This window comes from Salvia hispanica, chromosome 2 (assembly GCF_029641045.1).
Source record: "Salvia hispanica isolate PSC_SH4W2 chromosome 2, Shi_PSC_v1, whole genome shotgun sequence".
Taxonomy (NCBI): domain Eukaryota; kingdom Viridiplantae; phylum Streptophyta; class Magnoliopsida; order Lamiales; family Lamiaceae; genus Salvia; species Salvia hispanica.
In genome coordinates, this window is record NC_142693.1 from 47,676,589 (window position 1) to 47,700,044 (window position 23,456).

General features: G+C 33.5%; 1 protein-coding gene across 1 annotated transcript; it reads left to right on the plus strand.

The window, feature by feature from the left end:
• Nucleotides 1–22,009: 22,009 nt before the first annotated feature.
• Nucleotides 22,010–23,252, plus strand: LOC125212454 (nudix hydrolase 18, mitochondrial-like). Its single transcript, XM_048112632.2, has 5 exons — nt 22,010–22,272; nt 22,366–22,480; nt 22,555–22,638; nt 22,707–22,835; nt 22,925–23,252. The coding sequence occupies exons 1-5, from the start codon at nt 22,157–22,159 to the stop codon at nt 23,039–23,041; spliced, it is 561 nt and encodes a 186-aa protein (XP_047968589.1). The 5' UTR covers nt 22,010–22,156; the 3' UTR covers nt 23,042–23,252.
• The last annotated feature ends 204 nt before the right edge of the window (nt 23,253–23,456 follow it).

The following is a 23,456-nucleotide window of genomic DNA, read 5'->3' on the forward strand; positions in this document are numbered from 1 at the left end:
TACAACCGACTTTAACCAGTTAGGTTAGTACTTAATCGAGAAACGAACTGATTACCCGATTACCACGCATAGGGGTGCATTAAGGTCCTTACACCCCTTTAGGCTTAAACATAGCACTAATATCAGCCATTGGATTTAATAATTTGATGGATGTGATTAAAAGCAACGATGTACATTATTGTAACGTTTTCGTACATTAAAGGGTGAAATGGTAAAGAAACAATGATTTGCAGCAGTTTCTAAATTGCATCTGCGTCAATTCCGCCCCATTATATGAAACTAATTAGCACTACAAAAAAAAGGCTATTTACCGAGCACCGTTCCCAAGCACGGTAAAATGTGCTCGGAAAATAGCGAGCACCATCAACTTTGCTCGGAAAATAGCGAGCATCTTCCACTTTGCTCGGCAACATACCGAGTACAATTGAAGGTGCTCGGCAATCTCAGAAACGGGAGTGTTAATGTGCTCGGAATATATTAAAATAAAGACATCAATATGTTTAAGGAATACCGAGCACCATATAAGTACTCGGGAAATACCGAGTACCATGTATTTGCTCGGGATAAAATAAATAAAAAATCATTATTAATTATTCAACAACAAGGATTTAAAACATAATAAATACTATTACATATCAATATTTTGAAGCAATGCAATGCCTTGTAAAATTTTCATATGGATCCCTCACCATAAATGTGCATGGAAATATTAAAATTTATTTTAAACATAAAATACCAACATTTTTAAGAAATACCGAGCACCATATAATTGTGCTCGGAAAATGCCGAGTACCATGTACTTGCTCGGAAACAAATAAATAAATAATCATTATTAATTATTCCACAACAAGGATTTAAAACATAATAAATACTATTACATATCAAAATTTTGAAGCAATACAATACCTTGTAAAATTTTCGTATGGATCCCTCACCATAAATGTGCATGAAAAAATAAAAATTTATTTTAAACATAAAATACCAATATTTTTAAGAAATACCGAGCACCATATAATTGTGCTCGGGAAATGCCGAGTACCATGTACTTGCTCGGGAAATGCCGAGTACCATGTATTTGCTCGGGATAAAATAAATAAATAATCATTATTAATTATTCAACAACAAGGATTTAAAACATAATAAATACTATTACATATCAAATTTTGAAGCAATACAATACCTTGTAAAATTTTCGTATGGATCCCTCACCATAAATGTGCATGAAAAAATAAAAATTTATTTTAAACATAAAATACCAATATTTTTAAGAAATACCGAGCACCATATAATTGTGCTCGGGAAATGCCGAGTACCATGTACTTGCTCGGGAAATGCCGAGTACCATGTATTTGCTCGGGATAAAATAAATAAAAAATTATTATTAATTATTCAACAATAAGGATTTAAAACATAATAAATACTATTACATATCAATATTTTGAAGCAATGCAATGCCTTGTAAAAATATTAAAATTATTTTAAACATAAAATACCAACATTTTTAAGAAATACCGAGCACCATATAATTGTGCTCGGGAAATGCCGAGTACCATGTACTTGCTCGGAAAAAATAAATATAAAAAGTTAGTATTAATTTATTATTTAAATATAGCGAGCACATGTAAAGTGCTCGGAAAATCCCTGCCATCATAAATGTGCTCGCCAAACAAATTTTTTTTATAATTGTTCAATGTTTGTCAAAAATAGACTTGTATAATTATTCAATATATGTATAAAAAAATACTTGCATAATTATTCAATGCATGTCAAAAAAAAGACTTGAAAGATCCACAAATTTTTATATATACACATTTACCGAGATATTTTTATGCACTAATAAAAAATATTGACATGTTTTAAATTTTTTTTATGATTTCCGAGCACTTATATAGTGGTCGGCACTTTCCAAGCACATATATAGTGGTCGGGACTTTCCAAGCACATATATAGTGCTCGGAACAATTGTATAAAAATATTGATATTTCATGTTCAAAATAAATTTTAATATTTGTGGTGAATGATCCATAAATTTTTATATATAAATTTTTCGAGATATTTCTATGCACTAATAAAAAATATTGACATGTTTTATATTATTATTTTTGATAAATAATTTGTATTAATTATATTTTTTTTATGATTTTCGAGCACTTGTACAGTGGTCGGCGTTTTCCAAGCACATATGTAGTGCTCGGAACAATTATATAAAATATTAATATTTCATGTTCAAAATAAATTTTAATATTTGGGATGAATGATCCATAAATTTATGTATGCAAATTTTCCAAGATATTGCTTAAAAATATTTATATGTGCTAATTTGCTAGCTAGCTCTATGCATGGTAAATTATTGGAAATTAATTTATTTAACTTTTTTTTTTTATCCCGAGCACATATATTGTGCTCGGTATGAAAAACGTCAACAAACAATTTTATAGCGAGCAGCCGAGCACCAAGCATGTGCTTGGAATATTGCTAGCACCTTGTATGTGGTTGGCAAAATATGAAAAGATATTTGTATAATTACAATATTATAAGAAAACCGCGGGCTCCAAAACCTCACCGCCTTTTTTTTTTTGAACAAAATTACTTCTCCCTCTCCGTCTTCTCTCTCACTCTGTTAGCAATCCCAAAATTTCTACCGCCTCTCTCCTCACTGCGTAAAAATTACTCCGCCACAAGCTCCCTCTCATTGCTCCGCCGTCGCTCCAGTTTTCTCCGCCGCCGCCGCTCTCCGCACACAATCGAACACCAAGTTTTTCGGTAAAATTGATTTGGTTAGACTGAGATTAGGGATTCAATTCGTTTTAATTTGCTTGTTTTTTCCTGATCAGACAAACCTCCACCACCGGTTGGTTCTTTGACTCCACCACCAATAAAACTTCCTGTGACTAAGCTGCTTGGGCTGCTAATACCAGATTCAATTTCGGAGACTATCTCAGTAAGTGCTCAATCCTGATTTTGTAGTTTGAGCTTAATTCATAGTCAGTACTGCTTGATTGTGTGTCTATTTTGAATGATGTGAAGTTATATTGCAATTGTCAGGTTTTTATCTTGTTTTAGCAGTGAGTTTTGAGATTGTGGTGTAAATATCTTTAAGGATCATGTGTAAATTCATTCGATCAGCATTGTTTTGGAAACAGATTTAAAGTTTGAGCTTAATTCATAGCCAGTACTGATTTGAAGTTTGAGCTCCTATTCTTATGGTAAATTGAATGCATGTTTCTTGCTTGCTGAGACACAATTTCTTTCTTGCTCAACTCCTATTCTGAGCAAGTCTATTATACTGCATTCTCAATATATAAGCAACGACTCTCTTGTTATTTTCTTTGAATTGTTTTAATTGTGACCAGGGAGCCAGAGTGAGGGTTTTTATGTATCTGAGCAACATTTGAAGTGAGCATCACCCAAGATTTTCACTGCATATGTAAGTGAAATGTGTCTTGTTATCCAATGTATGAATTTGAGCTAGTTTTGTGATTATAGATACTCTTTTATGGAATGTGGAACCAGTTCTATGGCTTATCATTTTCTTCTTTTTTTCTAAATCTGCTGTCAGCTGCCTTCTCATTAGTAAAAATTGCTGAATCTTTAGTATTGCTTACTCTAACATACTAATAAATTGCTTAGGGCTTATGCTGGAAATGATGATTGCAATACCGAAGATGAATTAATTGATGATTGCATTTGTTCCCTAAGTTTATTTGTGTGGTTTTAGATATTTCAGAATGATGAATTTATTTCTAAATTTTGCTGGTTATATTGTGTTTCCGTCTAGAAGTAAGTAATAGAATTCATTATCATCATGCAGAGTTACAAGTTACAACGCCTTGAGTTTGATGACTTCGTTACTGGATGGGTAGATTATTGGTGAAATATCTGTGGCTGGTGCAAGATACAAATCCATTAAATTTGTTGGCTCTACTGTTATAAGCTTGACTGTAAGTTTACCACTCAGAATTGGTGAATTTGTCTTATAAGTCACTAAATGTGTCTTTGACTGACTGTCTTTCTCCAATGATGGAAGATAGATTACAGCATAACATTGTGCAACATGGTTATTGAAGCTGGGGAAAGAACGGCATTGTCCCTGCTGATGCAACAACCTTCAAGTATCTCCAGGTAGTGTGGCATGACTTTGTCATACCCAGTAATCTCAACTGCATTTTTCTCAGTCATGACCACGGGGCCTAATATTTTCCGGTTTCTTCTTAGGACAAGACATCGGTTCCTTATGAACCAGTTTATAGTGATGGACAAGCAAGGTAGCACTTGATCACATTCCATGCAAGTTTGCCATAACTATTTCTTTTTACCTGCTTTTGTTTGAGTTTGTTTTGTGTGAAAGCTCCTCATCATGGGACTTGATTTGAGATACATGTGCACTAACAGAGCTCTCTCTCTCTAGTTTTGATTAGATTTTTCTCGGAGTACAAATTTGATATCACAAAGTTGGAGCCTTGGTGTCCAAGGTGAGCAGTTAATTTTCTGAAAAGTGTTAGCCTTAAGTATCTTGATGCATAGATACTTAATGTCAGTGTTAGCCATAAGTATCTTGATGCATAGATACTTAATTTTCTGAAAAGTGTTAGCCATAAGTATCATTGTAAGAGAATCTGATATAGCTTAGGAGCTATAGATGTGTAGAGAAAGTCTCTCTTTTACATGTCCTACTTATAGTCTGTTGTCATAGGCGGTTAATCCACCATCATTGGCTTCTTTGTCATAGGTGATTACGTGGTAGCTGATGCCTTCCTCCTCATCGTGTACGTCTGGCTGGCATTACGAGACATTGAAGCGATACGGATTGAAGATGCATAGCAAGGTTCTGCTGGCTTGGATTCTAGGTCTTGACTCAAGCTTAGTACTTGTCCACATCCTTTGTATTCAAATTCTTAAATTTTTAGCATTTCAATTCAATTCACTGGAAAACAATTGAATTCAATTTAATATAATGCAATTTCAGTTTTGTTTACTTTATTGATTTAATTAATATTAATTTAAAAAATATAATAAACTAAAATAATTTATTAACTATTCATCAAATAAAAATATAGAAAAATAATAATATTTCTAGAAACCAGAATTCCGAGCACCTAGGTGCTTGGCTTTTTCCGAGCACCTGAGTATGTGCTCGCCATGTTCCAAAATATGAAATTCTGCTCGGAATATTACGAGCACCTGGGTATGTGCTCGGCATTTTGCGAGCACAATCGGGTGCTCGAATGTCCGAGCACCTGAGTGTGTGCTCGCCATGTTCCAAAATCTGAAATTCATGCAAGTGCTCGGAATATTACGAGCACTTGGTTATGTGCTCGGCAGTTTTCGAGCACAATCGGGTGCTCGGATGTCCGAGCACTTTATGTGCTCGTATAAAAATTCCGACGAAGCGAATACCGAGCACTCTCGGTGCTAGGAAAGTGCTCGGTATATCACGATTTTCCGAGCATTTTTCTTTATATTTCCGAGCACTTGGTGCTCGGCAAAGCTTGTTTTTTTTGTAGTGTAGGAATGATGATCCACCTTCCCATTCTCTCATATGTCAATTCATTCTCTCTTCTCCCTCAATTCTTCTCTGCCGAAACGCTAGCTCCCCAAATTATATTAGATAAAACAATTTTCTCCGTCATTTCACCGCTGGTTCTCTCTCTGAAGATCACGCTCAATCGGTTGAAACCCACTTCCCTCTAGTTGACGTAGTTGGCGATCGTCAATCGTGTATCAGAAAACCATTCATCGATTCACCGTTACAAACCCAGAAAAAGGTAATTTTGTGATGACATTCAGGCTGTTTTAAACTGGGAAAACTAAATTCGATTATTTTTTACATTATTCAATTGAAGTTTTCATTGTTTTCAATAGTAATAAAAATTTGGGCCTGTTTGATTCTTCTTTTTTAATGATTCCGCCTTGCTAAATAATGTTGAGTGTTTAATTGTTGATTTCATGTTCTTCACATAGTTTGAATTGAATTTCTTTGTTGAAATTGGTCCTCTGGATTCTCTACTAACAAATTTATTCTTTAAATAGAGAAATTAGTACATTAAATGGTGAAAATCGTTCATTATAAGGTTTACAAATGTCTATGCCTTTGAAATTGTTAATATCATTTGTTTTGAGTTCATTAGTCTGTTTCATATTACATTATTATGAGGTTAAATTTACATTATTCGGCGAATTACATTTTGCTCGTAATTTGTTTACATTATGTGTGATCGAGTTTTGCATTAGGATTGTTATGCTGTTACAATAGGTATTTTACATTTTACATTATTTTGATCGGATATGCTACATTATTGCGTGCTATACATTTAGAATACATTGATACACTTTTGAATAATTTCATTAGGGTTTACCGATCTATGGAGCTAGGGTATAGTACCACTACATGTATTGAATTTCATTTTTTTGTGTTTTTTGGATTACATACAGTAAATAATGTACAAAAAGTGGCATTTAATGTACATGCGTAATAGTAAGTGATGTATCTATGTAAGGATTTAATATGTACATTAATTACTTATGCATTGATACATTATTCAGTCTTATATGTACATCAAGTCTTCTAATTTGAAGCATCAAATTAAATCGATTATTTCGATCTGTATAATCCTTATTCTGCATTGTACGTTGTGTTATTAGACATTCAATTTACATCTAGACTAATATATGTGCGTTTTTCTTATGATAATCAAAGTGGACAACATCGTCCAACTTCGATGATGACTTTGATGAAGACATTCCTCTTTCATTTATACACCAATTTAGGAAGGAAATGGCTGCAGATAGGGAGGCTAAGCGTGTTGTCACACCAAAGTGCTTACAGAGTTTATAATATTTATACTTTTGTACATTAATGATAGCATTGTGTACATTATTTACTATATGCATAGTACATTAATTCTATAAAAACGTTTACATTATTTATTAAGCATGTTGGTAATGTACATGCAAGGAATAATAATGTAATGCACCATAACATAGTAATATACCATTGTAATAGAGTAATTGGAAGAGGTATATACAAGTCATAGCTAATGTATTCATTCACTTATAAATAATGCACGAAAACTCATAAATAATGTAACCATTCAATGTAAATAATGTAGTCATTCACTGCCTAAACGAATGAAGTACATAAAATACATAACTAATGTAGTCATTCCTAGTGAATAATGTACGAAAACTCATTAATAATGTTAGGCATGTACATTATAAGACTATATTCGTACATTATTCCTGTATACAATCCAAACCACACATTAGGAAGCGAAATTTTATGCATGTGTTGGTAATATGCCCTAGCCCTATGGATTGCTAAACCCTAGGGGAATGATCCTAACTCCCTGCCATTAATGATGGTTTCGTTTGTGAGTCGGTACTACAACCTAGCCCCATGAATTGCTTAACCCAAAGTGTATGGATTTAATTTACGCCAAACATTCAATCCTTACACATGTACATCATTTAGTATTACGCATGTACATTAAAGGCTAATTTTCGTACATTATTCACGGTATGAAATCCAAAACACACATAAAAAATGAAACTCAATGCATGTGGTGGTACTATACCCTAACCCCATGGATTGCTAAACCCCTACGGGAACGACTTAAACTCCCTAGCCCAATGGATAAGTTGGAATGTCTCTAACTTCCTACCTTTAGTGACTGATATGTTATTGGGTTGGTACTACACCCTAGTTCCTTTAATTTCGTGCACACGTAACAATAGGTAAACTACTGCATCATTCCAGTAAGTCACTCTACATTAACTGACTAAAATAGTACATTACTTTCTGCAAATTGTCACAACTCTAACAAATGCAAAAACACAAAACACAACTTCTACATTAAACAAGCACAAGTTTTACATTATAATTTGTTTGCTGCATATCGATACTATGTTATATTAAACTAATGTACATTACATACTTAGAAAAAGTACATACAGTGTTGTTATATTATGATTTTTTCTTTGCATTACATTCTATGTTATCTACATTACACATATAACGTAAATTACATTACACATAAATTCGTACATTGCGTACTGCAACTTTCTGACTTGTTCAACTCACAACAATTCTATGAAATTTATTTCGATTCATAGATCCTAAAATAAAATAAATTTCCTTCTTACATCGTTGATAACACCGGAGGATATAAAGAAATTGACACTAACTTCCAAGAAAACTGACGGTAATATTGAATCTTCGAATACAAATCTTTAGACAAAAAACATACTGTGAATTGAAGAAAAATCGTCCTACATGGAGGAGAGAATCAAATTCTGCGTGATATAGATTTAGTTAAGGAAAATAAATTAAATAATATAACTTCCAACTATTGAAGGAGAGAATCATGGAAGCAAATAACCGTCTGTGAATTGAACTCCCATATCTACCCTTCTTGATTTTTTTAAAAATTTAATTAAATTCCATGTATCAAATAAGGGACGTTGGATGACAAAATCTTATGGAATAGGAACTGTTTTGTGTTTTACAAATATTTATTGTTGGGACGTGAATATATCCCACCACGCATATTTATATACACTATGAGAAATGTTAAGTAGGTAGGTATTGTCAAGGCTTCTCACCATTTTTCTTTTAGGCCCAAATTCTATTGGATTGGGCCCACTTATTTCAGTTTCTGTTTCTTTTTTCAATAATGCGCCTGTTTAGATAATAAAAATAGCTTTACAATATGATTATGCTGTTTGTATTAATTCCGTAAGTATTTGATCTCATCTTAACGTTTAATAAAAAAAATTGAATCGGAGAAAAAGCATAGTTTTGAATTTTGAAGGAAAGATTTTGCGCAAAATCATACATAACCCAAATCATACTGTACTCTACAAATGCCAAATGGAGTACAATTCTAGACTGCACTTTCATTGATTGAATATTTGAATGTGATGTTATTCTACAGAGTTTGAATTTTTGTTTCATTTATTTAATACATTGTGACAATCACTAGAGTCCGGCAAAATCTAAAACCAGTTGTTTCTATCCATTGCAATTTATTTTGGTGGTTTCGATGATTCAAAGCATATTTTATGGCGCCTATTTTGACTATAATATAGAGCCGAGGAAGATTCATGCCGGTCGCCGGCCTAGCATTGGTTTATATTTTTGGGTATTAAATTTTGATATTGAAGCATGTAGCCACCCTAACTACATCACACAAATGATTCCGATCAACTAATAATACTATACTACCTTTGTTAAATAAAATATATTCACACAGATGGGTATTGGAGATAAGTCTAAAATATTATCTTTAATTATTGGTAGCTTAAACAAATGGATGTCCTTTTCGAGGCAATTTCCACATTAGGGGACAAACTCACCTCATTTTCTATAATTATTCAAAATTTTGTCTTGTGTACTTAGTAATGTATGTAGCATGACGATATTCTTATTACTCAATCGATTAAAGACACATGATTTTGTTGCAAATTTTCAGAAATTATTTGATATTTACAATAAAAAATGACTAAAAAATTCGTGGAATGTGTAAACTCCATTTTTTATTATATATTAGTAATATATTAATTTTATATTTCTGATTTAAATTTCATTTGTTTTTTCATTTTAGATAAGGGATCAATAATTCACCTAACCCATTACACTCACATTCTTTATAAAACAAATTATATAAAAATGAGTTCCGTTTTTCATTAACTCATTTCTCCATTTTTCTTCACAAAGTTAAACAATTTCTTAAAATTTGTGTCAAGTCAACATGAGACGACTATAAGAGCATCTCCAATAGCGGCTAGTCCACCGGCTAGCCGATTCGCGTCGCTAGCCGGTCGGCTAGCCGAACCATTGGAATCGGTCAGCGCAAATTCGGCGAGAGAATAGGCGAGCAATGGCCGATGCGCTGGCCGCCATTGTGGCGTGCCGATCGGCGAGCGATCGGCCAGCGCTATTTTTTTTTTTTTTTTTGAAAATTGTTGAAACACTATATATACGCGATTTTAGTTTCATTTTCATTTGCACCACTTGTTTTAACGAGTTTTTTCTCTCTCTACATTTCTGTACAAGAGCAACATCAAGCGATGAGTAACGCGGGTAGTAGCAGTGGTGGTAGTGGTGATGCTGAGGAGTACGAACGACGGATGAACGAGGCTATGGATGCCTACATGAACCGCGAGATAGAGCAGTACATGCAAAGGGTCAAACAGCAGGCGGTACCTCGCCCTCGACCCGTTGTCCACCACCGAGCAGTGATTGATCGGGATCACGTAGCTGCACATCAGCGGCTATATGACGACTACTTCGCTCCGGGCCCACGGTTTCCCGCAAACATGTTCAAGCGGCGTTTTAGAATGCGCAGGGAGTTGTTTATGCGTATTGTTGACGCTTTGGAGCGTTGATATCTGTATTTCCGCTTCAGCCACGATGCGGCTAGCAGACCCGGCCACACCCCTATTCAAAAGTGCACGGCGGCAATCAGGCAGTTGGCCTACGGAGGTGCGGCAGACATGTGGGATGAGTACCTCCACATCGGTGAGTCGACGACTCTGGAATGTCTGAAGTTTTTCTGTCAGGGCGTGGTTCAAATTTTCGGTGATCAGTACCCCCCAAGATTGTCAGGATCTGATGCAAATGCACGGGGAGCAGCATGGGTTCCCTGGGATGTTAGGGAGCATAGATTGTATGCATTGGGAGTGGAAGAACTGTCCAACTGCCTGGAAGGGGGCCTACACGACCGGCTACAAGGGAAAGAATCCCACGATGATCCTCGAGGCCGTAGCTGATTACCGGTTGTGGATCTGGAATGCGTATTTTGGGGTAGCCGGGTCGAACAACGACCTCAGCGTCCTCAACTCTTCGCCCCTCTTAAACGAGAAGTGTCAGGGCATCGGTCCAACCGTCTCGTTTGTGGCCAACGGCAACCGGCATGATATGAGCTACTACTTGGCGGATGGGATATACCCTAGGTGGCCTGTCTTTGTGAAGACGATCAGGCACACAAATGATGACAGGAAGGCCTACTTTGCGGAATGGCAGGAGTCGGCCCGCAAGGACGTGGAGCGCGCATTTGGTGTGCTCCAGTCTCGATGGGCGGCTATTAAGGGTCCAACGCGTTTGTGGGATGTCAAATGCATTGCTGATATAATGTACGTCTGCATTATCATGCACAACATGGTCGTCGAAGACGAAGGCGTACAACTGACTAGTTGGGCCAATGACGATACTGATGCAGCCGGTCCAAGCCACGGCGTGGCCACCCCCAACGTATGAAGCCGGCCGTCTCCAGGCACATGCCGACATGCACCAAGTTGATGCTCATATTTAACTCTAAAAGGATATAATTGAAGAGTTGTGGGCACAGAAGACTGCACGGCGACAGTTTTTTTCTTTATTATGTATTTTTTTTTAAATGAATGTACTTTTTTTTAAATGAAATTAATGAATTTTCCCGTATATGTCTTATAAATTTAATTCTGTAATTTATCGTAAATTTAATTCCGTAAATGTAGTTGTTTTTTAATTATTTTTATTGCGGCTAGCCTGTGGCTGGCCTTAGGCTAGTCTATTTGATTAAAATAATGATGTGGCAGGTGGATTTTTAGTGCTGATGACGTGGCAGGGAGAGAGAGTTGCCGGCCTGTGGCTGGCCTATGGCTGGCCTATGGCTGACCTATTGCCATTGCGGATGCTCTAGATAGTGGACGGATGAATTAGTAGAATGTGAGAGTAATGAGTTAATAAATTACATGACCTATATACTAAAAGTGGAAAAAAAATAAAATGTATCTTTAAATAACGAACATCCCAAACTGGTAAACGTGTCAGGTTTTGGCACGTAGAAGGGAATACCATTATACACATGTTATGTCAAAGTATATATATAGTTAAAATAAATGGAGATGATTAAAATGCAATAAAACTGCAGTGTAAGAATGAAAAATATTTTGTCTCTATGACATTAACACCGACAGTGCGCTAATAACGATTTAATTTCGTTAATTACAAAATGGAGAGTGTTCCCCAGATAGGAGTACTTTCCACGTGCAATTATCAACGGCCCTTCTATCATTAATATCGCTTTTATGCTATTAGGATTCTCCATTGATTTGGAAATTCAAGTAATATAAATAGTTTTGTAGGAGTATTATGATTAGCCATACAATTTATATTTATTCGTCCTTTGAAAATATATAGAATCAATAAGAGTGACACATATTTTAATAAGAAATTACTAACAAAAAAGAGGTAGAAAAAATTAATTGAAATATCACTACTATGGAATAAGGCTCACCTCTTAAAAGAAAAAATATAAAAAAAAATGAACTAATCTCGTGGGACTTACCAAAATATCAACAGAAGACTATTGTTAGGGGATAAAATGATATACTTCCCCCAGTCTCAAGGTGGTTGAGTCGTATTCCGTTTTAGGTTGTTCTAAAAGTATCCCCAACGGTGCTCTTGGGGAAGGACGCCGTCCGTGCCGACAGCGCGGCACCCTGCTATCTGCCGTTGTGCTCTTGCCGACGGCACGGCCCTGCTCTATGCATAGAGCACGTCCGTGCCAACGGCATGAGCACGAGCAGCCGACGTGACATGCTCTGATTGGCCGTTAGTTTATCATTTTTTATTATTTTTATTTTTAAAAAATTTGAAAAAATCTGAAAAATTCAGATTTAATAAAAAAAATTCCCACTTCCTAATAAAAATATATCCGTTTTTTCACACTTTTAATTTATTTTTTCATTATTTTTATCCCAAAATTCATAGTTTCATCTATAAATACTCTCATTTCAAACACAAAAAAAATGACACTATACTAAACAACTCTCTCAATCTCAATTTTTTGGATTTTAATTATGTAATTTTTAATTTTTTAGTAATTTGTAATGGTATCGGGTATTTTTAATGCATTTGAATATTGTGGAAATGTTTTTAGTAATTGAAGTATTTAAGTTGAATAATGGAATGGTGGGACCATTGAGCATGCTTTTGCGGAAGAGCAAGGATGTAGTGTTGTGCTCTTGCGGAAGAGCGAAGAGTAAAAAATGAATAATAGTGGGCCCATTTCCATGCTCTTGCCAAAGAACACGGATGAGGATGCTCTAAGATAGTTGAATCGTATTCTGTTTTAGATTGTCCCAAGGTGGTTGAGTCATTTACTTTTTTGGCAAATACTCTATCATCTCTTGTTCTTTACTCTCTCTTCATCTCTCCTATTTTATTTATTCTCTCCATTTTATCCTTTAAAATATCAATTTCTTAAATTTCGTACTCAAAAGAAATACCTCAATTACCTTGAGATGGAGGAAAGACTTTTTATTTAAATTTTTGTTGTGTTATACTATTAGGTCTTCTACAACTAGATCAAGAATATTACATATTCCAAACATTCTAATCTATAGTTTCTGCTCAAAATTAATTTGATTGGATTATGTTTAGGATTAAGTTGACGGTGAACATACAGTTTTTGATAGGATAGATAATTCTTTGTATAAAAAAAAATTAAAATATGTGTTTTTATCAAATTTTATTTATTTAACTTTTCTACCAACAGAAAGGCAATTAGCTGCTCGTGTTTTTAGAGAATCTCTAGCAGCTCACGTATAACTATATAAGCCACATTAATATTTACTTTTTTGAATGTATTTAATACTTTATTACTGAATCAATTGTTAATTTTATAAATTATACTATAAAATTCGAAATTCCATTTATTCATTTATTTATTGGTTTAAGTTAAAGAAAACGAAAGAGTAAATGAAACATTTTTTTATGCAATTTTATAAACTAATAGTGACAATGGTACTTTCTAGTACTGAAAGAGATCATTCAAAATGTATAAAATAATAAAAGAAAATAATGATAACGCGCGCGGGCTAGATATGAATTAATTATTCTAAGTAAAGTAAAATATATTTACTGAAATATGAGGTTGGGTCTAGATTTAAATTTAATCCCTAATTATGTAAGGTGCTTTCACAATTAAAAATAAAATAATGGAGTATAAAATAAGTTCGAACTTTTTATGGCTATAACTACTAAACCCAAAATCTGGAACGAAAATAGAAACTTTGATTATAGCAGTGAACTCGATTCGATTGTTTTGATTTAATTAAAAGAAAAGTATAAAGAAGATTTAACTTTTTACGGCTATAACTACCAAACCCATAAGCTTGAAACAAAACTAAAACTTTGATATTAGCATATATGTATGGTAGTGAACTTGATTCGATTGCTATGATTCAAATAAATCCAAATATGGTAGACTCATAAAGTGATAAGAATTTCTCAAATTGTGGGCGTTCATTGTAGTACATGTTTTCACACTATTACATTATTGTTTGGTCATTTCTTACTTTTAATTTGCATATAAACAAAAAAGTGTAGCAATCAAATATTTGAAAAAGGGAGTTGACGTCTCATGGAGAGAAATTGCGAGTAAATTACATGAGAGCACAAGCTGATCATATATTTATGCAATTCATGATAGAAAAACAACCTAACAATATTATGTTCGTTATAGACATAAAACCATATATATCAAATTTTAAGCTTAACGGATATTCACAATTCTTCCACACAAATTCACCAATAAAATTCAAGCCACTCAAGCATTTCCCACAACAACATCAATTCAACTCAATCCAATATGCATGATATATTTAATCGTACCCATCAACAATCAAATTTAAATTATCAATCCCAAATTCCCAATCAACAACAAGATAATTCACTGGAAGAATTCAAGAATAAAACTTAGAAATTTGTAAAAGCTAGAACATACCTTGTGTTCGTTGAAGATTTGGGAAAAATTTAATCGGTAAGCTTAAGAACTTGAATGTGTATGGTGGATTTGAGCTATAGGTGTGTAAGTTTGTGGAAAAAATTCGAATTCGAGAGGAATTAAAGTGGGGGCTATTGTTTTGTAATTAAAACAATGAGAATTTTTTTTACCTTTTAAATTCCAAAATTGTGCCCGCTCTCGTCTTAGTGGGATGCTAGTAGCTGCATCTCAGTAGACAGCTAAGATGCTACTTCCCTCACTGCTCGAGCTCAGCGGGCCGGCTGAGGCTCGATCAGTAGTCACTGACCAGCCTGTAGTCTGTTGCGCTATCCTCTTGGCCTGGTCACTACATAATGTCAATGGACCGCTGACATTAGCTGATTAAATCATTTTTATGCTATTTATAATTATAAATAGATATGAAAATTAGCTATAAAAAAATTAAAATAGCTTAACTTACTATGTTAAAAATAATCACAATTTAGGACGCAGAAGAAAACATTTCTAAGTTAAAGTCAAATTATCTTGCTCCCTCCGTTCCATAGTAATAGAGTCATTTTGTCATTTTGGTACGTTCCATAGTAATTGAGTCATTTCCTTTTTTAGTAAAAGTCAACACATTTTTCAACACCTACTTTATTCTCTCTTACTTTTTCCTCTCTTCATCTCTCTATCTTTTCCATTTTCCACTTTATTCCCCCTTTACTTAACTCACCTAACACAATTTTTCTTAATCTCCATGCCGAAAAGAAACGTCTCCATTACTATGGAATGAAGGAAGTAATTTTTTGCTTTTTAGTACACTTCTATTTGCATCCCCTAATTTTAGTTGGGACACTAACAATAGGGACATTTTATGAAACGTTGGTGGTATAATTAGACGCACAAATTAGCATATTTAATAGCATTAATTAATGTCTTTAGTTGTTCTTGTTGATGTAGTGATATACGTACGAGTTCCATGGACTCTTCTAACAATTTTGGATAGTTTTGATGGAAAATATACAATTAGTGGCTCAACATTATAACTTTTGCCCATGTATCAATATAATGGAAATTAATCAAATTTGAAATATGGTGAGTTTTCTCAATACTCAAATTCTTATTTTGTGTAACGAGTGAGAGATTATTTAAGTATCATATTGTTACAAGACAAGCACTCTTTTTTACAAATGATTATTTCAGATTTTTGTAAGAATTTTTGTAAAAAGGTTCGACCCTTGGATTTTTGTTTTGCTTGAGAGTGTCCACAATAGGGGAGCCGAGGCAGCCGCTGCATCCTCGGCACCGCGGCTCCCTATTGCCGAGGATACGGGTAGGCGCGGGGGAGGGTGGAGGAAAGGCGTGGCCCGCATTCACGGCGAGGAAGCGGCGGCGTGGGCATGCGCGCGGCGACCGCTGCGGCACCTATTGCACGCCGGAGAAAGCCGCGGCAGTGCCCGACTCCAATTTTGTGATTTTTTTAAAAAAAAATTATCTATAAATAATCTATTCTCATGTCAATTTTTTCATTTCATTCCATTCTATTTATTTTTGTCCTATTAATTTTGTTCTAGACCAGTTAAAATATACCAACAATTAATAAAATAATGTAATTTGTAACTGTGGCGCGTGGACACTCTGAATTTTCATTTTGTGTCATTTTCGTGATAAAAGACAAATCAATATTATTTCTTACTGGTGGAGGAACATTTTTCCTCAAAACAGTAAAGCTCAACTAAAGTGTTAGAGATCTAAATCACAACCCAATCTCCACCAAACTGAAAAGGAGATTTGTAAGGGAATATGCCTCTGGTATTTCCATACCTATAATTTGTTTCGAATTTGATGACAAAATTTCCAATAAATTTTTATTTAACTATTTCAAAATATCAAGCATGTTGGATGGTTTCACTCATACTTAAAGTCGTTTGTTAAACCTTTTTGTATGTTTTGATATTTAAATAAATGAAGAGGATATATAAAATCTTCGGTCATATAATAAGCCATCGATATATTATTTTATAAGAAATTGTAAAATCAGTAATGTTCAAGTGGTTGAAAAATAGGCCCATCATTAATTAGGTGGTCACTGGTCATTTATCAAAAATATGGTGAAAAGTGAATGAAATTGTGGCTGAAGAATGAGGCAAATAATGGAACAAAAAATATGACATAAGACGTTCAAAATAAATTAAATACTACATTTCACAAATTGAAATTAATGTAAATAAGTCTGTACCTTTCACCCAATATATGTCCGCACATGCTGTCATTTATTTTCAATCTTTTCCCTATTCAAGAAAAATGACTTATCCACATATTTTCCATATAAAAAATCAGTAGTAGTAGTAAAATTATAATTTTAAAAAGAGAAAATAATGCCATAAAGGAAGTTGCGTACATGAGTAAAAGACAAAATTAAATGCATCACTAAGCGCGCTTTATTTTTATATGCTAAGGGAGGTCGTTAGATTATCACTTTTATTCACAATTAGCTGGAGAGTGTATCTGTTTTTATCACTTGCTTGAATTTTCTTTTAAAATTTTAGTCCGTGGCAATGTATTTTGATCGATTTTCATAGTACTAAGATTACGTTTGGCCATTTGACTACTTAATTTTAGAGAAATTCTATTTTAAATTAACTCATATTCCCTCTATTCCTATGCAACTTGAGTTATTATATTTTTATTATTCTATTATAGCTGAGCCACTTTCTTTTAGTAAAGATCAATGCATTTCTAGTTTCTCCCTTACTTTAATTTCACTTACTTTATTTTCTAATGATCTCTCTACTTTTTTTTTTCTGTTTATTATATTCTTTTTTACTTAACTCACTTAAAATAATTTTCTTAAATTCAGTATTGAAAAGAAATTCCTCTACTATATAGGGTCGGAGGGAGCATTATATTTCACTAGTATCTTGTTCCATCTAATAAGGTTGGCTTCATATAAGAATGAAATCGAAGTATAGGCAACAACCTAGTATTTCTAACCCGATTCTCTAACGTGATTCAAAATTTCGTGTATCCTTGTATTGTGAACAAGTCTAATTTTTTAAATTTGTTTAAACTTTAATTATAACTCTACAAACTTTATGTTATTTGTTTGGTTACAAAAGAGGGTTTCTTATTATTAATAGGTTGGGCGGTGTGTGCTTTATTACATACCTGTAAATTTTTTCCCATGAAAAAGTAGTGAGCGAATATCGTCAAATTTATGATGATTTAATTTTTATAGTGATTGATGATGCTATGTTACCACAAGATGATAAGTTCTCGTTGAAATGCCTAAAGCCGCAAATGTAGTCCACAATTGACGCGTCAGCGACACCTACTCCACACTCTCATCCTCTCCCAGCCACAATAAACAACACTTGTTCCGATCACACTATTTTATTTTGTACGTTAAATGAAAGGGATAAAGTAATAAAGTTGAAATAAAATAAAAATAAATATGTTTTTATTTTTAATAATAAATTATTTTAATTGGAACAAATTAAAAAATTGAAACGTCTATAATGGGATAGAGGAAGTACTTTCAATACATGCAATATATGTATCGTTTTAACTTTGAGGCAAATTTTAAAAAAATGTGTGCCAAATTGAGTGAAAAATAGTAAATAAAACGGTTTTATATAATTCCTTTACTCCTCTGTAGCTGAATCATACTCCATACGTTCCATAGTAATAGAGATATTTCATTTTGCACACTCATTTTGAAAAAATAATTATAAATGATTAAAGTGGAAAAAAAATAAAGTAAAAAGACTCTCTTACTTTACTCTCCACTATAATATTTTATTATCTCTTATCTTTCTATCCTTTTCCTTTCCTACCTTATTATCTAACTCACTTTTAATTCAATTTCTTAAATCTCGTGCCGAAAAAAAATGCTTCTATTATAGAAGAATGGATGAAGTATTAATTTTATAATAAAATATGATTATATTCGTCCACACTCTATTCATTAAATTTATTTATTCACTATAATCTTTAATGGCCTCATTTAATTTTTTTTACCTCGTTTTCTTAAAGAACAACATCCAACAATTTTTTTTTACCTTGTTATTTATATATACAGTAGTTGTATAAAATTTACTTATATCAGTTTTTGCATTTATATTTTGATTTTTATAAATTGCAAAAATTTACATCATTAAATTATTATAGTTATGTCATAAAATGAAAAAATATACTAATATAAACACTGAAAAATGTAAAATTAAAATTTCTACAACACATAACATTTATATTGAATAATAAATATATGTACAACGTATTAATTTAAATACAAATGAAATATATCCCAAAACTTGCGAGCTAACCGAATATCAAAATTTTAAGAGTAAAGTGATGCAGTTATAAAAGATATTACGATTATATTCGTCCACACTCTATTCATTAAATTTATTTATTCACTATAATCTTTAATGGCCTCATTTAATTTTTTTTACCTCGTTTTCTTAAAGAACAACATCCAACAAATTTTTTTTACCTTGTTATTTATATATACAGTAGTTGTATAAAATTTACTTATATCAGTTTTTGCATTTATATTTTGATTTTTATAAATTGCAAAAATTTACATCATTAAATTATTATAGTTATGTCATAAAATGAAAAAATATACTAATATAAACACTGAAAAATGTAAAATTAAAATTTCTACAACACATAACATTTATATTGAATAATAAATATATGTACAACGTATTAATTTAAATACAAATGAAATATATCCCAAAACTTGCGAGCTAACCGAATATCAAAATTTTAAGAGTAAAGTGATGCAGTTATAAAAGATATTACTTGGAGGCTAAGTAAGTTATTATTTTGCTTTTATTTATTTCCTAGTTAATAGAATTAATAGATGAAAAAATATTAAGAATAATTATTAATTAGGTTTTTCATTTTTGCTTATTTTCTTTTAGTTTTATTTTTAATAAGTTTAGAATTTTCCTTTGCTTATATAAATAAATACATCACTGTTGATCTTAAAAGACAGACTTTTAAATAATAATTTTGATAATAATATTTTCATTTTCTCAGAAACTAGATTTTGCTTGATTACTTCGCCGTTCAGTCTAATTTTTTCCCTATGTTCTGCATCATAAAGATCGAATTATTTTAATTTGATTAAATTTCAACTAGATTAGCTAGCCCGTAAACTGATAGGATTGGCCCAATCGATTGGGACAAGTCATCTAATCTAAAACATTGGAAAATATACTCCATTAGAACGCCTTAGCGAGACATATCATTTTTACATGTATTTTAAATAAATGATAGTACTCCTTCCGTCTCCTTAATTTTGTCACAGTTTGATCGGGCACGAAATTTAAAAAATGTAATGCAAAGTGGGTTGAAAACATTGTTAGGATGTGAGTCCTACTTTTAAAATATTAGTTTTATAATAAAATATGAGTGTGAATAACTTAATCTAATATGAAGTCAACTACCAAAAATGATAAAAAGTGAAATGTGACAAATTTTGTGGGACGAACGGAATGAAAAAATGTGATAAAATTTTAGGGACGGAAATAGTAATAAATAGGTAAAGTGAGGTTAAAAGTAAATAATAGTGACAATATGGTTAAAGAGAACATCTTCTAATAGGAGTGAAATCCATAACCGAAAAAAAAGGAAAAGGATATGAGACGTATTATCGAGGGAGTAAAGGTCAAATTGGTCCTGAACATATGGTCATTTTACGTTTTTGGTCCTAAATATTATTTTTTGGATTTTTTGGTCCTGAACCTATGAAAATTTGATTATTTTGGTCCTCCGTCTATATTTCCGTTAAAAACTAACGGTCAACAGATTTAATCACGATTTTAACCAAATTAAACTTTTAATTCTGATTTTTTACTCCCTGATTATAAATATTCCCTAATGTAAACTTGACTCAATTCTTGGATGTGTTGCAGAGGGTGTTTTATGGGAGCAACGCGGGGCTGGAGTCGTTGGTGGAGCTGTGCGGGAAGGAGTATGTGCAGATGATGTCGTTTGAGAGCTATCTGTATAAGAAGCTGGCGAAAGGGAATCCGGTGGAGGATGTGAAGATGGCGGCGGCGACTGTGGGGAGCTTGAGTCGTTCTAATATTCCTGGGAGGGAGATGTTGATGCACTGATGCTCCATTTTCAAATCCAATTCTTGTAGTTCTTGTTGTAATTCCATTGCTTTTTCGATTGGATGGCATCAAAGTTTATTTATATTTACACATAAACAAAGAAATTGGATTAAATAGGAATTTTTTTTTTTGTTTCTTGCATAAATCTTCACACATGAAAGAGAGTTGGCTTAGAAATTGGAATTATAGTTAGAAGGAAAATTAGAGATCGGCGATGAATTATGTGAGTTCACTTTGTTGTTCAATCTGTTGATTTAGCTAGACTCTTCATTATGATTTCAATCTGTTGATTCAAGCAATCAAAAGAATATTTATAAAAATAATTAGAGAATTAATTAGGGAGTAAAAAATCAGAATTAAAAGTTTAATTTGGTCAAAATCGAGATTAAATTCGTTGACCTTTAGTTTTTAACGGAAATGTTGACGGATGACTAATTGTGATCCGATTTGAAATATGCAGGACCAATTATGATCCGAATTAAAATGTGCAGGACTAAAAAATCCAAAAGATAATGTTTAGGACAAAAAACGTAAAATGACCATATGTTCAGGACCAATTTTGACATTTACTTTCATTGAGGAGAAGAAGTACTCCTTCCGTTCCATAATAATAGAGGCAAAACTTTTCGGCACGGAGATTAAGAAAAATTGTGTTAAGTGAGTTAAGTAAACAGAGAATAAAGTGGAAAATGAAAAAGGTAGAGAGATGAAGATAGAAAAAAGTAAGAGAGAGTAAAGTAGGTGTGGAAAAATGTGTTGACTTTTACTAAAAAGGGGAAATGACTCTATTACTATAGAACGGACAGAAATGGAAAAACGTCTCTATTACTATGGAACGGAGATAGTACTCGATACACGTGGGAACAAAAGATCTGGGTGGAATTATTTATATGACGTGATTTTTCTGTGAATATTGAAAATGACTAAATGTTTTGAATCGCTGCAAGAATGAACAGAAGTTGACACGTGTGTGAGCGTAACAATCGGGTTAGAGTTTTCATTTCGAGTTTTTTTATCGTGAGTAATTTATTTTTTATTTTTGTTTTGTGGGTGGGACGTCTTTAAAACTGTCTTTATATCATCCAACGGTCTCCGAGTAAAACAATAAATGTGAAAGCCAAAGTCTTCTTGTCCTGTCTTGAATATATTGTGCCTTCTGCGAACTTCATTACCATCAATTTTCTTTCCTCCTTTCTCTTTTTGTTGCCCCAAAATGCATGTTGTTATCATTTAGTTAGTTAAATTTGGTTTACACTTTAATAGTTGAAAGGAATGGGAAAAGAACAAGAGCCACCAAGCATGGACCTCAAGCACATGGTTGCTCTTGTCTCCCGCACCGGCCGCCATATGCAGCGCTACAACTTTCTCGGCCACCGCCAAGTCGTCGGGTCAGCCTCTTTCTATTTTGTGCATATAAGAACATACAATAATCATATATGCCTATCTGCTATATTGGAACTGACTCAGTAGTAATCACGCAGATGCATTCCATACAGATACCGCGGGAAGAAGCCGCCGTGTGTGGTGGATGGGGAAGAAATCGAAGTCCTCGTCATCACTTCTCAGAGAAAGGAGAAAGGGATGTTGTTTCCAAAGGTAATTAACCAATTCATAATTACTAATATTTAATCATATAATTGATGTTGAATTGGAGAAGCTTGTGATCTCAGGGAGGGTGGGAGATAGATGAAACGATCGAGGCTGCTGCGCTGCGCGAGACAGTGGAGGAGGCAGGCGTGGTCGGAGATGTTGAGGTTAGTTCTTCGCTTAATCAAATTATACGAAAATGGATATTAGATTGAAATGGTTGAGGATTGCTCAGTGTAAGCTGGGGAAGTGGAATTTCAAGAGCAAAAGCAGTGAGACTAGCTATGAGGGTCACATGTTTCCGTTGCTTGTGAAAGAGCAGCTCGAGTTTTGGCCTGAGAAAGATGTTCGTCAAAGATTATGGGTATGGATGTACTAAATTAAACATGTTAATGTTCATGTATCTTCTTTGAAACAACTTTTTATGATGAATGGAATGGATGTACTAAACAGGTTAGTGTGAGAGAAGCCAGGAAGGTTTGCCAGTACTGGTGGATGAAGGAGGCGTTAGAGTTGCTAGTCGGTCGTCTTTCAGCACAAGCGAAAGCAGACACGAAATCTAACTTGTAGTAGCTGAGCTAACTCTCGTTTCATTGTCTTTAAATCTTGTATAGAATCAAGCTCATATGTCTATCAAACTAGTGCATCAGGCTTTCTTTAAAAACCCACCCTTTTTTCTCGATGATATGCTTCGTGTTTGCTCTATTTTAAGGAAACGAGATTTGATCGAACGACATTATTTCTTTACAATCCGATTCTATGGTATGTACATTGGCTCTTAGAGAGGCTTTCTTCATCAAAGCAAGTGTAATTGAACTATATCCTCTATCATCATTGTCCTTGTTGGTAGCATATAGTATCACGACAAGGGCAGTGATAAAAGCAATGCATATGTTCGGGCTAACAATCGCGTTGAGCACGTCCTTCCCCAATACAACGGCTCATGAGTTTGGTCTCCTGTGTTAACTCTTTTCACGGAGTTTAG